Source organism: Fopius arisanus, unplaced genomic scaffold (assembly GCF_000806365.1).
Source record: "Fopius arisanus strain USDA-PBARC FA_bdor unplaced genomic scaffold, ASM80636v1 scaffold00038, whole genome shotgun sequence".
Lineage (NCBI taxonomy): Eukaryota > Metazoa > Arthropoda > Insecta > Hymenoptera > Braconidae > Fopius > Fopius arisanus.
The window spans coordinates 828,605-848,137 of record NW_011887777.1 but is presented as its reverse complement, the minus strand read 5'-3'; the positions used below and the strand labels follow the sequence as shown (position 1 = coordinate 848,137).

The 19,533-nt window shown below is 33.5% G+C and overlaps 1 protein-coding gene across 5 annotated transcripts in view; it reads left to right on the top strand.

Moving 5' to 3' along the window:
• Jupiter (microtubule-associated protein Jupiter) overlaps positions 1-19,533 on the top strand; it is a 76,019-nt gene that overhangs the window by 47,748 nt on the left and 8,738 nt on the right. For 3 of the 5 annotated variants that reach the window (XM_011304623.1, XM_011304619.1, XM_011304618.1), the window contains exon 1: positions 7,891-8,251. The exons of the other annotated variants lie outside the window; for them this stretch is intronic. In XM_011304623.1, coding sequence (XP_011302925.1) covers positions 8,190-8,251 — 62 coding nt within the window. In that variant the 5' untranslated portion in view covers positions 7,891-8,189. Of the gene's footprint in view, positions 1-7,890; positions 8,252-19,533 lie in introns of those variants that run through there. 5 annotated transcript variants of the gene reach the window in all.

Genomic DNA, 19,533 nt, shown 5'->3' with positions numbered 1-19,533 from the left:
AATGTTTATGACAATAAAATCACGCTTGACATGTCGAGTGCAAAAAATTTTAATGATGTCAACAACGAAAAATTTACATGACATTTATTTGCGTATAGAAGAATTATTGTTTCAACTGCTAGCCTAATCACTTTAATTTGCCTTACTTTTCCGTTTTACGGTTCTCAGCAAATATTTTACTCCAAATGAATTCAAACACCAAAACCTTCTTTATTTTTGCCAATGTTTCAACGTTTACATTGACACCCACGTGCAATATATTGATTTCTATAAATAAATTCTTCAGGAAAAATAAGAATCTGCATTTTTACTTATATTTATTGAAATTTCCATTGATGATTTTTCATCGGTTGAAAAACAGAAATTAAATGGAGGTAAATATATCGTTGAAGTTTCAATCAATAAAAATTTCACGGATACATTTTTCATAAACCGTTGCATCTGAATTCATAACTCAAAGTGAATCCGTTTCAAGTATTAGGTCATACAGATTAATAACAATAAAAAGCCTTTTCAATACCACAGTGCGAATTTCATGAGCATTTGTCATTGTGAAAAAATTGAAGTTGGTTTACTTACAATTTGAAGAATAATTTTCGAACAGTTTTCAAGGATTTCTCTTCAACAAACCAGAAACCTCTACTCGAAACTCAAAGTGAAATTCGTTTCGAGTATTAGATCATGAAGATTAGTAACAATAGAAATCCTTAGCGACTGTAACGGTCCCTACGCAACAACTTTTACCTTCACTTACAGAACATGCGGCAGATTCACAACCTTTCGTTGACCCCAACTTTTGCTGGGTGAAACGAATTCCTCGCTTTGAATATTGCCATTGAAAAGGAATTTATTCAAACTTTAACAGGTAATAATTGTGTTGCATAACGGAACATTTTATGGAAATAGACAGTTAAAGTTTGAGCAGTGAAATAATTTGGTGCAACCTCTCGAGGGGAGAAGACTTGAAAACTGAGAATAAAAAGAATGACCGGAGAAAATGGCGAAGGGTTTTGTGCAAATGTATAAACATTGTTCCGGAAATATACGAGTATGGAAAGAGAACAGGGCCGCCCGGAAGCAGCTTCAGCATATACCTCAGCATGTCCTCACAATGTACCACATGGTATTTAGCAAACAAGTCAGCGGCAGTCTAGAAATTTTGTTTGAAAAGTAGGGTTGAAGTTTAATGGTGAGTTATGTTTTCCATACGTTGGATATTAAAAGTGCACTAAAGGCCCCCTTTACAACGGCTCCAAGGCAGAATAAAATGCACTCGAGACGTCGTATAAACACCACTTGAAGGCGAATTTAATCGTTCTGTTGATGCTTGTGGTGTACAATGTATACAAAATATGTCCGATGAAAAATGACATTTTATGCGGAGCATTAATGCAAGTCATCTCAACTACACACGCATCACTGATTTCAGTGTTGCGGTTGTGCAATTTCCGAGTTGTTTCCTAGAGAGATGATTAATAATTTTCGTTGATCGGGGGAAAAACTATCTTGTTGCTTCAAGGATCGCTGACTTCGAGGAATCACCAGCTGTCTTCGGGCGAAAATTCCTAGACCTTTTTTTTCATCTATCGGGGGATTATTAACTGGAATCACCTTCAGGTTTTATGACATCATTATAACGCCTTGAGATTGACTTTTAACAAATGAAAATTACTCAATAATTATCGGAGATTTCTGCGCTGCATGAGATTTTTTCTCATTAGAAGTTAGAGGTTCTATTTCAGTCAGGGCTAATTGCAGAATTTTATGGAGAGGCGGTTTTTGCTTGAAGCTGATTTCTTGGTGAGCGAAAATGGGTGAACAATTACTACACTAGGAGGGGGAAAATTCAATCTCAAGGACAGTTTATTAGGAATTCATGGGAGTTGCTTTAAATTTGATTTAGAGAAAACAATTAGTGAATTGTCAATTTTTAGATAGCACCAATGCAATGAGTATTCTTCAATTTCTAATTACGAAGCAATTGGATTATTTTCTAATTAAAAATTCTCATACATTTACCGGAACGTCCTGTATTTCTAGTTCTCTCCGCGTTTTTTTTTTCTAAAGTGTTTTTGTTTCAATTGTAAAAATTTCCAACAAGCGTATAAAATTTAAAAAAATTGAAATTTTGTGAATTTCTCGTGATTAATTTTTAGGACAATATTATTGAATTTAAGTTAGGAAGATACTATTATGGATAATTAAGAAAATTTCTCATTTTTTAGTTGCAGTAAGTATTAATTTTCCAATAATTTAATCTGGAAATTTTATTAAAACCATGAAACAAATTATTATTCTTCCTCTTTGAGACTCAATTCCATTTCCATCTCTTTGAGATTCAATTCCAAAATTACAAAAAAAAGGCGTTCTAGTTGTACTTGACAGTTTCAGATTTTTCACAAAAGTCCACCAAGTACGGTTTTTTCTTGAATAGTTGAATTGTTCTGTTGTTCTATGTTTTTTCCCGTTTTCATACAACTTTAGGATTTCAACTCATCCATTTCTGTCTTCAAATCTTCCAACTTTATGATTCAATATATAATCATCTAGTGCATTACAAACCTAAGAACTTGCACCAGTCTCTTTATTTCATTGCTTTCTTGAAAGACAAAACAGTCAATTTAAAGGTACGGACTTGTCGCATTTTTTTTTTTACCAAAACAGTGTTTTTCGTTTTTGGGGATTATTTTGCCTCCTTTTTTATGTTACATAGGCTAAAAGTAGAATCACCTGAAATAAAAAAAATTATGATTTTTTATTTTCAGAGTGAAACTAATAATTTCCCGTTGGGAAGTTAAAAATTGAAAATTCCAATTCGGAGGTGCTCTGCGAACTCAGTGCATCTCTGTTTTACGTCCAGATTCGTCTCTGTCGCTTCGACAATCTAGCATCAATTTTTAGAGAACTAATCAACTTATAGAGATTATATAAAAATCATATAATTGGTTATGGAATTCTAAATGATACGATGTTAGAATAGTTCCATAACTTTTCAATAGTTTTCGAGATATTCGTGCCCAAAGCTACGGTGGTGTTAAGTAACGGACACAGGGCCCATAGCTCAGCGCCTGTATGATTCACACAATCAACCGTACACGTGGCTATGAGTTAACTTACACAATTATGATAATAATCACTCTAAAATTTTTGCAAAAGTAACTTTTTCATGGTCTATTTTTTTAATAGGCTATATTGGACTTGGTTAGAAATTGAAGTAATATATAAAAAACCAAACCCCTGAATAGGATATTAGAATTGAGATAGAATTAGAATTGAATAGGATAGGTATTGGTGTAATTTAAAATTGAAATAGTGGATCATGAATTTATTACCGGTATAGAATCAATTACCAAAAATGTAAAGTTATTCTGGTTGAAATTTTAAGTGTAATTTAATAAGAGTGAATGTGAAAATTGATTAATTTGTGATGAGTCTTTTGTGAAGTGTGCGCTTTCCCGGTAAAGAGAGATGGAAAAGTATTTAAAAAATAGGAAAAGACGAAGCGAGACAGTGCAGAAGAAAGATGAAGATGTGTCAGTCACATGAGCCACGATGTTATTCAGAAGAGACACCCGGAAGGAGCGATAGAACCAGCTGATGGACACGCGTGTCAAGATCCCCATTTTTTTACCCCAACCTCACTCCCATTTTGATACTCAACCACTACTTTTTCCTCTCATCCTCATCTCTAAAATGGTAAGAGTAATGGGAAGAGCGTCCTGGGTTTCCACGGGGTAGGGGTAAATAACAAGGGAAAAAGTTTTAAAATGAATTAGTGCTGGTTGATACTGAAATACCTGAGCTCCTAATATTAGACTTCTACACACGGCCAGTTTTAATTTTACGAGACACTATGTTCCATACGGGTTTATGTTTTCAGGCTAATATTTCCTGAATTCAATTTGTTTCAGAGTATAAACTAACAATAAAAAACGAAGAAAGCGCAACTAAATCGTCATAGTTTATCACAAAAGAAATTGAAATTTCATGTTCAATTCACTTCATGACTAGTAATTACATGAGAATATTCTTGAATGCGATTCAGGCAGATCGAATTAGGAAATTTTCAATTTCACTCTAACTAATTTGAATTTTCAATGGAAACATGGATGATTAGTACTGAATTACACGAGAAAAATTCACTCAAAAATTCTGACGCTTTTCAAATTTAAAAGTTGCAAAAATTTAATAGCGATTTTGGGATGGAAAATTCAAAGTTTCAGGAAAATGTGTATAAACTAAAAATCGTTTTCAGGCTTTTTAATTGTTCCATGAAAATTAATTGAAAGGAGGATATTTCAGGTACATATCACAATCTTTTATCCCAATAAAAGTTACATATCTTTTCTTATCTATTTCGGAAAATGGGGTTGAGGAAAATGTTACACAGCAGTTATGAATTTTTTTTCAGTCAATTCCGTTTTTTTTATCCGAATTTCAGTAATGTGGAAGTATAGGTCCCGCACCAGATTTACAGTTCTGATAATGCCTAAAGTGTACTAAGTGTAGCCGAATTTTTTGTGGAAACTAACAATCCCATGACTGAAATTTTTTGAGCTGCTCCCGTCCACCAATTTACCGTATCAATTAACCGTAATTTTGGCTGATTATTTCAAACTCAAACTTCAGCCAATTAGAACTATTTGAGCACTATTTGAGACTGTCAAGCAGTTTTTCTTCGGAAATTCGAGAAATCAATGAGCTTCATTGTTTATATAAATTTTTTCAAATTATTGAATTTTCATTGGCAAATTAGCCTTTCAGAATTTTCTGTTCTTCTTATTCTGTTTAGCCAAAACCCTAGTGGGAAAATAATCTATTAAATACCACTCGTGCTTCGAAAAATTGATCGTATATTGTTCTCAAGCTTACCTGCTCATAGGAACGAGTGTGTACGAGGAATTTTCTGCAAAGTTTGACACACTCATTCTTAGGAAACGAAGCTATAAAAATATTGGATAATTATGAAGCATTAATAATAATTATTACTGAATATTTTTCTGTGTGAAATTCGGATAAACAATCGCTGTTTGAGAATGGGCTATTCACGTCAATCCTGCGTATATTTTTTTCCGCCAATTTTCCACGGTTGACTCGTAGGACAATCCTCAATTTTTAATTGATCCGCGACCAAAGGAAGTTCGCTTGGTCAGCCAACGAGCAATACGACACGGGGCACGGCTTCTTCAATTCAATCCCTCTGCTTTATATTATTCTTTAAATCTCACTTTTTTTTCTGCCTCATCGTTCTCCGTCATGTTTCTGTGATTCTCTCGACTCATTTGAGTTCCAATCAACTCCGTTCGAAGGAAAATATTCAATGAAAATCACTTATACCCTTTCCACAATTCCGGAGCAGATTCTTTTTTAGTTTTCCGCCACTTCGTTGGACTATTATGATATCATATGTCAGACATTTTCTATCATTTATAGTTTTTTAATTTCTGATTATTTCCTGCAATAAAATGACACTTTTTAAATATATTCTATTCGATTTCTCTATTGAAAAATACAAAAAATCGAACAAAAGGAAACAAAAATAAACATGAATTGTGCCCCCGAACGCTCATGAAATATACGAACTTAGTCTAGCCGTTCTACAGGCTTACGGTTTAATTCAAGTCATGTAACTCAAAAGATGTTGCCCATCGCGAAGCCGAATCTGAATGAGATCGAAGAATTGACTCCAATCACACCGAATAATCAACATAAAGAAAGGCGAAAAATAGACTCGAATCAACCGGATGAATCTATCATGAAAAAAATAAATCGCAAGGAATGGACTTGAATTATAATTCTAATATTCGTTATATACTTTGTTATGGCCAGAAAAATGAACGTGAATCAATCGGGAAAATCGACCTGAAAAAAGCCCAAATATGAACTGAATCAAAACTTGTCGAAATGTCGTTTGAATGCCTCCGAGTCTCGCACGATTCATCCTATCCAATGTCATTCACAACGACTTGTTTTATGTTGGGTATTAACGATTAACCTAAATAAAGTTGATATGTATCTTGAATGACCCAATAATTTTCATTCAAATAAATAATTCTACACGAATATAACTACCGGAATGTTTATTTTGGTTCCATTCTTCACTTGATCTGATCAATATACAGCGTTATATGATAATTAGATTCCTTCACGCGATTCAAATAACACGAAATTCTTACGTCGAAAATTAAAATTATTCTTTATATCTCATGATATGAGTTGGGAGAAACATAATATTGTTAACAATAACATGAGTCCACTTTGTATTGACGTTATTTATTCTCCTATTATTTCGACTCCAGATTGCCTACTTTTTAAACTCAAAATTAGTCCGATAGAGTAGAAAGATGGTGACAAAGTTAGAAGTAAAAATTCTTCGTTGATTCATTGTTGAAAAACTATGAGATCTCGCCATCTCAGCTCAATTATTCCGTGGAAATTATGGACATTTTTCGAAATAAATCCCGAATAATCAGAGTGTGGCATTAATCTCAAAGCAATGTAGCATATTTGCCCTCTTCTCCCTTTTAAACTATGAACAATTCAATTATGTTTAATAATTTCATAATAGACAGTTTTTGATGCTGATTATTGTAGAAGATTTAATTTATAAAATTGTATCAATTTTATTTTCCTGGCAAATAAGAACTTTTTCATAGTTTTCAAGTCCAAGGGACATGAAGTTTCACAATTCATGAATTCCTTGAATATTGAAGAAAACAGCTGAAAATGTTCCAGATTCAGACAATAACTTCTTTAAATTTTCCATCTATAAAAAATCGAATCGTATTCTACTGAAAAATTAATGAAACGTTTAGCATAAAAATCTCAAATTTCTAAAGTTAGTGAGAAATTCTATGAATATCCGTTTAATTGAATATGATTTGAATGTTATATAATTGAGAAGTCAGATGATATTGTGGAGGAGCTATGAAGAAATTTGCGACAGTGTTGGAATGGACCCTGACCTGCGTCAACGTGCGAACCCGAGTGCGCATATCGTCTACCCCACATTCCCGCTATCACTAACCGCCCCCCTAATACCTCATGCCCATCGATTACCTCAAGTTCATGAGCACTTATTAACCACTCACTATTTTATACCGCGCTCGATTTACGTTTCTCACTTTTATCACTTTCCTTCACCCGAAAAAATGTCTCTTTAAAAAAAATAGCTATATCTCTCCTCAAAAATTGGCGAAATTAGAGAATACTTTGGTAAATATTTGTGTAGACATCGGTTCTATAAGGGACAAATAATTACAGTAATGGTTCTGATGTTTGGAGTACTGATTGCCATGTTACATAGTATGTCACAAAAGTAACTATCACTGCCAATGACAATTATTAATATAAAACATAGTAACCATTCCAGCATGGAGCTTGGCAATCACTATCATGTTACACATACTAACTAATGAATAAATTACGATTATTAAGTCACCGTAATAGTAATGGTTGCCATGTTAAATTCATGTAAACTATGGTCCAAAGCATTGTCTATTGCTGAAAATTATTATCATTTAGTGATGGTATTCCATCCGTCGATGGACATGGTCAGCTTTACTATTTCATTTTCATTGTGGAGCGAATATAAGATTAGATGAATAGGATAAGAATTGAAGGTATATAGCAGTCCTGGGGTATTGATTGAGGTGAATGCACGACCGGAGGAGTCCTGTGGGGGTGGCTCGGAGAGGGCGCCTGGAACATCATGGGAGCTGAGGGGGTGGGGAGGTGAGAGCACCTCCAGCTCCTCTCCTCCTCTCCCCCTGACCCCCTCGCTGCTCGGCTGGATGATCCTGAGGTGGGGATTGTGTTGAATGGGAAGGGAGAGGGTGGGGAAAAAAAGAGAGCCAACCTCGAGCGGGCGTTATATACGGCCCGGTTTTCCGATGCGACTGCCAGTCTCTTGCACGAACACGGTGTGACTGTTACTGATTTTTCCCCCTCGTTTTTCCGGTCTATTCCATTTAATCATATCGTTTTTATTTTGACGAGTGTGATAATTGAAAATTGCCAGGGTTTTGTCGTCGCGAAAGAGAAAAGTAGCTGGGTATTTTTTTAGTTTCGCTTATCGCGCTTTCTTTTAGTCGTCTTGAGTGAGAAAAGTGTGAGGATCGGGCTGTGCTGAAGGTTCTGGGTTTGACGGGGAGTTTCAAGGGATAAAATCACTGTGTGGTCGGACCAACATGGCAACTTACGCTGCATACAGGCACATTGAGCTAGACAATGTCGGTTATGGAAAGAAGAGGTAATTTTTTGTGTTTTCAAGTGATTGGGATTTTTTGCGGGTTTAGGGGAAAGTTCAAGGTGAGGAGTAATTTGTTCGGTTGAAAACTCAACACTAAACTCAGGTGCATTGTGCAAAGGAAATTTAGACAAAACTCGTAAAATTCTCAAGTTTGAGGAAAATCTTAACAAATTCCGCATCATCCAGCACTAGGGAAATGAAAATCTTTCGATTCACTCGAATTTTTAATGAAAACTTACGTATGTAATACAACATTACCCTTAATTTTGCTGGGAGGAAAATTGAAAAGTACCTGTACCAGAATTCCCCGGGTTTATTACAATTTTCATCGAATCATTGCCTTATATTTCCTTTTTATCGATTTTCCGATGAAAATTTGAAATTTAAATTTCAAAATTAGGTGGAATTTCCATGAAATATAAAACGTAAAAAATCCTGGAAAGTCGTTCAATAAATTAAATCCAAACATCATTCATAATGTAACTTTACCATTTTGCTTTCCAGAAATTGCAGTCTGAATTACTCGTTTAATTGCCCTCAAATTTAGTTAAATTACCTCAAATATCCTAGCAATTTTTCAAATATTTCCTGATTAGTATCTTCAAAATTACAATGATAGAATACCTCCAAGCTATTGATACGCCGAAAAGTAAATATTCAAAATTGTTTTAAGAGAGAACATAAGATAATTGATAGAAAGTGAATGATCAGAATGAAATTCTAGTGCTGACAATTTTTACAGAAAATACAACTTAGGGTTGGACAACTTAGAATAGATAACTTAGGACTTTGAAGAAATGTTGAGGAAAAATAAATGGAAAAGGCTTTTGGATATCATAAAAAGAGCGAATGATACAATGAAGTTATCACATTACGTTAATGAAAAATTAACATGAAAGACCCAATTTTTTTAATGCCTAATAAATAAAAAATGTAGAGATTGCCAGTTAAAATTGAATTAAAACGCAGGTAATTGAAAACCAAAATTCCAAAAAATTCAATAAAACAGCGCACATTTACGCTAAAAACGGCGGAAGACCCCTTTACTTGAAATTTCAAGTAAAAGAAACTTGAAATTTTTAACAATGACAAAATTTAATAAAATTCCTATAGAATTCTTCATTGACGAACCTGTTTAGTTTTTTAAATATTCCGGTGATTCTCAATTTTCAAGTGCATATGACACCGAAAAACCGTGAACATATGTCGAAAATCCATGCAATAATTCCCCTCTAGTGACAATTCAATTGTATTTGATTTTAAATTTTCACGATGAGCATAAAAATTCATGCTTTCATTGAAACATCACTTATCATTTAACATAAAAACTCAATTTGTTTGACTTTCCAGAATAAATGAAAGCTTTAATGAACGTTCTGAATTGAGACTGAATTGAAAATAACAATTTCAATAAACTTATTGAAACTCATATAATTGAAAATTCAGATGACGTTTTGCGTGGAATTTCAAGAAGTTTATAGGAGTGTGTCATGGATTTTTTTTTTTGTGCATGAGTTGACGACTGACGCTTCTCACTCTTCCGCTCACTCTTTGATGCGCGGACCAGAGTATTGATTTTTGAACTACATACAGCATGAAATATTGAATTAAACGAGTGTAATTGTTTCTTCCGCGATTTGCTAGATACTATCGTACAGTTTACGCTTGACGAAGCGTATTCGTTGCAATGGTGCATCAATCCAGTAGTATACGGGGCGCCTCTAATTGGTCTCATTACCTGCTCACAATTCGGCGGTCTCTATTTACTGTTACTTCTCTTTATTACAAAAAGCCGTTAACACTGATTTGTCGAACTATTGCATTTAAAAAATATCAATAGACGGAAGGATTGCACCCACCCATTGAAAATTTATGAAAATTGTTGCCTGAACCTTCCACATTTTCACGACTTTTCTCTGCCATATCGATCTCAAAATAGAGGATTGACAGAAGATTCATGAATAAAGAATTCTAACAACATTTCATATGCAATTCTTCAACAGTATAAGCATTTAAAATTTTTGGCATGGGAAAATATATACATGAACTGAATCTATTTGACTATTAAATCAAATATGAAAGATACTCATTAATGAATTATTGAGAAGACAAATAATTATTTCCAGGAAGGATTATAATATGGTTAAAAAATATAAAATATTTTATAAAATATACTAGATTCAAATATATTTTTTTTGGTGTGCCATCAGTGAAGTGAAATACTTTTCAGAACGTAACAACCAGCCGAAATCTCACGTTACACATTTTGACATTTTTCAGGAATTTTACTCATTTTTCACAATTAAACGTTTGAAGAGAAATATCTTTACTACTTCTTGCTAGTGCTCCAAACAGGGAATAAGTTTAGCATTTAGTACAAGTACGCTTTTTACATTTACTACTGTACTCCGATCTAATTACTGAAAATATTATGGAAAATATCACTCTAATTTTTATGAGAGTGGGATTGAATCAAATTTAAAGGATAAAGATTTATGGAAATGAAACTTTCAAGAAGAATTAAAGGAAAGTTTCAAAAGTTTTGCCTTTATTGTATATCCAATCGAACACGAATATTTCTCAACAAAATAACATAAATTTTCATGATTTTTTTTTCATAAATTTCCCACTATTATTTGATTGAACAATGAAGCTAACAAGCTGAATGAATGTTATTTTTGTTGTAGCATCAAACTTATTGTTTCTAATCATACATAGAAGTCTAAATTTTGTTTAATTGTAAATAATCTTATTGCGACATATATAAAATTAATATTAATATACGATATTCGTTGAATTATTCAATCAGGAGAACAGGTGAATTCCCAATTATTCCCCTTACAATGGAATTTTCTCATTTTTTTTGGTTACTAATAGATTTTATTCGACAAAGAAAATAGAAATTAATTTTCAATACCCCCATGCGGTTGATAAAATTTAAAAACCATGCGCACCGGACTGTTAATTTTTTTCGTGCAAAAAAATGATTGCCTTAGCTTTCTACATTTCTTATATGAAAATTAATAAAAAAAAGACAAATCTTGAAAAAATAAAAAATGAATATTTCCTCTAGTTTATTTTCCATCTCATGAATAATTTATTTAGATAAAGGGGAAATTTCAATTTCGCCTGAAAGCATGAGACCTCATGAATTTTTTTTTCTCTGCAGATTTGATTTAATGACAAAAATGAAAATTTTGTTTCTACTGTTTCCTGTGTTGTAGATTAATAACGGGAAAACAGGACATTTCATTATTGCTACATTTTTTTCGTTTTTAGAAAATCTTATTTCCTCGAGTTTTTGCAACTAGTTTATTGGAGAGTAAAAGATGATGGGGAACGCGGGAGAAATCATAGATCCGTAACGATAAAATCCTGAGGATGATGGGAATTTTAAAGAAAAATAACTGATTAAACGTTGTGCGGTGCAATCAAAGTCCAAGGTTATTCCCGCGGTCAAGATCACTCATTCATTCCTCCACACACCTGTCTCTACTCTTTACCATCAACATTGCTATCAATAAAACCATTCTACTCATTTTACCATTCAACTAGCAAAAAAAAATTATCATTCAATTTTCATCCGTCTCTAATTATCAGATCGCGAAAAAAATGAAGGAGTAAAAATTCCTTCCGATACTTTTTACCAGACATTTATTATCATGTGCGAATTACGGAACTTGCACTTTTTATCAAACTTTACCATGAAAAGCTCATCATTTTTATAGAATGATTCATTGAAAAATTAAGGCATTCATTGATTTTCAGCTGCTTTCCACAGACAAACAATAAAATGCTTGTTTTTTTTTAACGATTAAAATTTAGGACATTAATTTCCGTTTTGGTTTCATTCGATAGTTTTTGCTTTTCCACTGAGAATATAAATTATTCGGTACAAGTCTTTTTCGAGAACGATTGTGATTTCGTAAACGATGACAATTTTGGAAATGAATTAATTTGCAATCGTACTAACAAAAATAACAATACTTACGGTAACTACAAAATTGATGTGCAATTGATTGACAGACGATTGATAATGAACCCTACGTGATTCGATGGACATTAAGTAGGCGTATTGGAAAATTGAGTTGATTCGACGACGGATATGGCGGGCAGTTTGAATAAATCAGCTTGTAAACGAGTGATTTGTCTTCGTGGGAAATTCCTCATTGTATAGCAGGCTTTTTTTTCGTTTTCTCTTCATCGACTCAATTTCTCTGGAACAAATGGCTCGTCCAGGTCCGAGGATAATTAGTCAATTTATCGAGAGATTATTTACGTTATGTCTCCAATTAGTGGCAACTCCCTAAACTTCCTCAATTGGATATTCACGTGGGACGCACATAGACACTTCCATTAATTTTAATTGGGTAATTACAATAACATTGAAAATAAGCCTGCAGGTCTTTTTTTCGAATTGGTTTTCGCCTTTTTGGTCTTTTATAGGAATCAAAATTTCGGACTTGTTTTACCATACCGGCATCAAAAAAATCCTAAGATTCCTCGTTTGAAAATTTGTCAAATGAAAGATTTAAAAATTCTCTGATGGATCCATATAATTTTTAATGATAATGCAAATATTTTGGCTGAAATTGCGTTAAATTTTCAATTAATTGCAAAATTAAGGATGGACTGGAATATTATTGAACAGACATTGAAAAGTTTCTTTAATTTTTTCATCTAATTTTTTATTTTTACTAGTTAATTTTCTTTTTTTATTTTTAATGTATCGAAAATCCGATCCAAAAATTGTTAACACTGCGTAAATTATTTATTCGCCAATTCTTAATTTATCAAATAGGTCAGCATCGAGTTACACATTAAACCAAAATGATTTAACAAAAAAACTAATACTACATTATTAAATTGCTTGAAATGGCATCGAAGTATTTTAATCGAATTGGAAGGATACTGAAAAATCATAGCATAGGTTTGTTCTCAATTAATTTATGAAAAAGTCATTTAACCCTTGTTCTCATGGGAATCAATAAAAAAGGCTGATAACCCAAATAGAAACCACAGTGAAAGTAATGAAACTTTGCAAACGTATTGAATGATGAAAAATACATTTTTTCTGTAAAAAATCCTCTCGTGTTAGAGCATTGTTTAGAGAAATGGTTGGAAACTTCCAAAAAAATTGAATTTCTGCGCGCGCAGCTCGATAAACCGGTGACGTCGCAACTACAGCTTGAGTGGGAGATTTCGCGGCCAATTCAAATGTTTCCGATATAGTGCACAGACGTTACTCGTTCCAATGATGGATTTTTTTTTTTCGTTTCACTTTCGGAAGTTAATGTGGATGGGTTTAATTTTTTATTTGTCACTGGCAAATAACTTGACTAGTGCAAGCTACCAGCTTAAGGAAAAAAATTACCAGGCGGCGGTGCTACCACGTTTTTACTGCAATCTTATTAATTTAATTTCTTCTACAAGTAAAATAAAAAAATATTAAAAAAAATATTTATACCTGTAATACACGAAAATAAAATTGATTCATTAAGAAAAAAAGTTTTAATCAAGAAGTGCTTAAATATGATCGGACTATTATCTTATTATTTTGAAAAGCTACTTTTTTTCGTTCAAGGATTTGTTTTGTGCAAAAATACTATAGATGTCCCTCCGCTTCACCTCTTACACTTCCTCCTCACTCGAAATACTTTAAGACTATAATAGAATAACTTTTTCCAAAAATGTCACTTACAAGTTGATAACATTTAATGTTCAATTCTCATCACGAATCTGAAGATTAAAGTTTTCACTGAAAAATTAATAATAATTATTAAACTCAAAAAATCCAATTTCGCAGAATTTTAAAGATGAATGAGACATTGAGTAAATTTTTTCTGTAGAAATGAAATTGAAGTTAACATAAATTTCGATATATTTCCAAGAGAATACATAAAAATACACATGAAGAAAAAACCACAAATGTTTCAGCTTTAGAGAGTAGACAACAAAACCCAAGAAATTGTGTCACGTTAATGGCTCACGACATGTGTGGGACAAAGAATGCACTGTTAAGCAAAAAGTATAGAGACGCCTTCATACAGAAATAATTGTGCAACATGAAGATTTAAAAGAAAGAAATAACCAGGCCTCGTTACATTGATTCTCCCTCGAGATAATGATCGATGATCGATGCACGATCGATACCAATTGAGAATAAAATCACGGGCACAAGTAGGAAGTCCATTTTTATCAACTGGACCACAAAGCTGATACCAAGCCCGTTATGTAGATTATATTGACCCATTTTATCTCGTTATCTCCACTGTAATTAATCCTCGTATTTTTTTGTAATTTTTTTATTTCTAATGGATTGAGGAGTTGAATCGGGAGAGTTGATAAGGAATTGAAGTTCTGGTGATAATGGGGCTGTTGCTGACCAAGATAACTCCTAAGCACAGTGGCTTACGTTTTGGTGAGTCACGCTTTCTAAGCTTGAATATTTACCTTGTGGTACTTGATCTCTCATCTTGAATATTCTTCCTGGATATCCCTATTTGTGGCGCCTATTACGTCTCTGTTGCAAACAGGAACAATGCCTTTCCCTTTCAATTCTAAACACTCAGGGGACAGAGAAACCACTTCCACTGTTATAAAATTGCTCTTAAAATTGCAAGTGAACTAATTGGAAATCCTTAATTCTTAAATTTTAATCAGGATCAAGTCAAGGCCTGATTATTGATGAGAAAATTATATGATAATTCAATCAAGAAACATCGTTTTTAATCATGAGGACGAGTCTTTCCATTACTAATTATTGATCATAAATTCCATACAAAATATATTGCAATCTTCTCACTAAAAATTCCCTCGGCTATCATAAACCCTTAGGGTAATAACTGCTGAAAAAACATTATCTTAACATCCATGTCCAATTCCTCACATATTATTTGAAAATTCTGCCCATATCCGCGGAGTACATGACTACCATCTCCTATATATTTATTTCGTTCAGTGCTAACTTGCACAGAAAAAAAAACTTGAATCAAGTATAAGGTATGTATAGATTTTTAGGGTGCTGTAGAGGCAAAAGGACAGGATTCGAAGGCTTCGGAGAAGCCGGATAATCCGTACTACTGGGGTGGGTGGCGGCATTTGCCCTTAGACATAGGCAGGGGGTTGGGGTTGAATCACCCGGCCGTGACTATTGCGTGTCAATGAACACCCCTTTAGTACTCGTAGCTTTGCAGAATCGATGAGACGGAAGTCCCTCACAACTCGGAGTGAAGTCAAGAGAATAAAAAGAAGGAGGTGGAAGGAGGGTTGAAAGGGAAAAAGTGTGAAGAGTGCGTTGTGAAGAGGTTGGCGTGTCGCATTACGTAATTGTTGTAATGCGATATTGGGAACGAGCGGAAATACGAGGCGTCCTGTTTCCCCGCACGTGCATTACTATGACCCCTTGCCGTGCACTTTTATTTGACTCTTCTGGGGCTACTGCAATTCAATTCCTCTCATCATAGATACGAAGCCTAATAACTATGTCACGTGGCATTTTCGGTATTGAATATTGATTTGTCAATGGATGGGTCGATCGAGTCATCTCTCACTAGATTGTTGTTTGTGTTGCTTTCAGAAATAAGTATGCACTTGAATCAATAAGTATTGAAAATACATTTCATTGAAGTAGTTCTATTTTGCGGATCATTTTCCAAGCCAAATTTTTATCGTTTTGCAACACCACTGATATTTTCGAAGAATTAAACAGAATTCTCAAGTTCCGTACGAATTTTCCCTAGAAATTGTTGGAAACTAGAAAAATTATAATGAATATCCATGAGTTTTGAGGACAGTGACCCCGATGACCATATCTAGGAGGAGAAAAATTATAAAATTCCAGATGTTACTGAAAATCTTATTCAATTTCAGAATGAATATTAGATTGTGTAGTCAAATAAGTTAAAGAGTTCTGGTTTTAAAGTCCTTTGAAATTCTGGATTTTATTTTTTACTAAAATTTCAGTGCAATATGAAATATAATGATTTTTTACTTTTCTTCTAAAGTCAGCACGAGTAAGCGTTCTGGAGAAACTCAACTACTTCGTTTGTATGCTGCGATCAACTTTGAGGGAAATACAGGAATAGCTTTGAAGCTCCACTGGTATTAGGGAGATTATTTTTTCCCTCAGAGTTTCCGCTGTGAAAATCTTTCGCTGCAAATTATTCGTTGCTCCGACACCGGAACACACTAAAAATCATTAAATACTTATCGTTGTAAACCGTGTTAGTGATATAGAATAATATTCAATGTGCCAATGATATAATTTAAAATAATGCGAAAAAAATGGTCAATTATATATACTAATTTTTCGTTCACTGGAAGCTTTAGATTCATCTAAATTGTGCCAATTTTTATTGATTGTCTTCCAATAAACGAACTAAAATTTATGATTTTCGTGCAGTTGCCATAAAGTTCTAAACATCGAATCATGAAATTCGATGAAATTTGCGTGAAATACGGAAATATGATAAAAATTACCAACAAGTGCCCCGAAAATGCTAACTAAAAATTTTTAACAGCATATGAGTGCCAGTCAATTGCTTATAAATCCGGGAACAACAATCTAAATTGGAATAATGCTTCAACACCCCATTCGCGTTGGCGTAATCACCGGCTGTGAAATCCTTATGCTTCATAAAATTTCGAATTTGTTATTCATGGATAAATAAATCTTTGCCTGCTAGAATTTCCATAAATTGAAATGTTTTATTAATTTTCTATTATTCATACTTCCCCATAAAAAAGAGAGGCGATAAAATATGGCTTAGATGATTACTACCTTCTATAGATTGAATAAATATTGAAAAAAAGAAAAAAAAATGTGCACCTTTTATGGCCGTTACCGAGTAATCAACTTTTGTAGATATGCAAATTCATTGAAAAGTCGGTACTCGAGTATTGTCCCCTTTAATTAATTTGATAAACAACAAAATAATTGATATTTAAATTCAATCAGGTTGTAAAATTTTCATAAATATTTTCCTTCAAATCTAATTCAATGTCATTGTCATGAAAATTACTCATATAAGTATTTTCCGAAAATCTAACACTGTGAAAAAAAAAAGAATAAAAAGTAATGTTTCTAAATAGAATATACACAATTATGATGAGGTACTTACATGGCCTCATTACGCATCGGCAACAAATGCGTAATTGCATACCGAGGAACGAGAGGAAATTCTATTCAATCTAAACTCGAAGGATTCAATGAAACCCGATAAATTAAACTCATGAAAATAGCAATAAATTGCTGATAACGGTATGCGGTGAGAGATCTCTCTCCTGAGGATTCTAATAGTTCCTCTCGCCTCGTTAAAGTACTAACTGAACCTAAGACACCATCGTAAACCAGCATAGATCTCGATGAGACGTTCATACCTTTAGTTTCCTATTCCGTCAATTAATTTAATTTCAATTTACCGGAGAGAAAAAAAATAAATAATACGCGCAGAAGATTCGCTATTTTTCCATTTGTCTATCTTAATTGATCTCTGAAAAAGGGGAACCAACGAATGTGGGGATCTCGGCGGATATAAATCGGATATAAATCGAGCTGAATCTTCCTCAGACAGCTGATCGTAACGTAATTGGCTGTGGTATCGGTTAATTTCTCATAAATCTTTCTTAGGTTTCCCCTTAGGGGAAAATCGAGTAGCTGGTGACTTCACGCAGTAAATCCATTATGGAGAAACATTCCAACAAATTTCATTTGTCACATTTAACCCAGTGCAGCCGGCATTCCATCATTTTTCAAATTTTTCCATTTTTTTAGATATAGCGTAATTGATTTTCCCACTGATTTCCCAAAAAGCTTAAACAACATTCCATTTACATATGATTCTGTCTAAATTCAAATGTTGTGTTAAGACCCAGGTGGACCATCTATCTAACGTCATCTTTTGTTTGAATTTGATCTTTTTAGCCTAAATAGTACATTACGCAACAAGTGTGTAATGGGTTTCTTGGCTCGTGGGAGGGTTGTAACAGGAGCCAAAGGCGAGTTTCACAATCCCACGAGTCAAAAAATCCATGACGCACGTGTTTCGTACACTATTTTATGCCATTGAGCCCGTAAACCGCGGTTCTACCGAGCGAAGGGAGGATATAACAAATAATGAAAAAAAAAAGGAAAAATTATTGGAGGGCGCTGAAGTGCGATATTGTTTAAAAAGAATGTAAAAATACATAGCTCATTATATATGTCATATACATAGATAATTGCGGCCACAAATGCAATGTGTCACATCATGGTAAGCTACGTATTTTTTATCATTTTTTAGTAAACTTGATAGATCCCTTTTAAACAATATCGCTGTTTAGTGCCCTTCAATAATTTTTCCTCTCTTTTTTCATTCCTTTTTTATGTCAAATTTTACTGTATTTTACGCTAAAATGATGAAATTTAAACAAAAGATGACGTTCGATAGGTGGTCCACCTGGGTCTTAACTGAAAATAAAATTGCCGGAAATATATTTTTGTCACGAGGCCCAATATAACTAGCCTAGTACTTTTTAGGCTTATGCTTGGTAAGTGTTACTTACAAGCCTAGATTTGCTTAGAACTCGGTTAGTTATATTGGGCCTCGTTACTCAAAATAATGTATGGAATATGGCCTCAAAACCATTTCAGTCATTATGACGTCATTTAAGTCACTGCAGAAAATATTTTTTTTAATGCTGGCCTCCTAGAATTAGAAGATCATTAATATAATATCATTAAGTATAACATTATAATGACGAGATCTACTGCGCACCCCGTTGTGCACCGAATTTAAATTTCCCGGTTGGAATTGACCAATAGGAAATCGGTCTTACGAGTTTCGAGATATTTGGACTCAGGGGTCAATTTTCAAATTATTATCATTATTTCTTTATCCTTTCAATAATATTTTCTCCATGAATTCGCTCATACAACTTGAATGATGGTAATGATTTTTTTAAAAGTTTTGTCTCGAAGTTTCCAACAACGTAACGAGAGTTATTCACACGTTCCTCTTTAACATAAGTAATTACATTAATGTGAATGGTAATTTCTTTACGTGTCGATGAACTGAGGCTCGCATGAACGTGAGAACGATAATTGGGAATTAAATACGTGTATTCATAATGTTTTTCACTCATTGTTCAGAGTATCCAACCGCAGATTACGTAAAACTTGAATTATTTTTCTCTTGTTTTTCTGAAGCATATTTTCCACGGAAGTCGACAATTGTTATGTCTTGTCGTTTTATTACAGAGGAGATTACTTCGAGGGGTAAACAAGGCTAGTATTTAAAAAT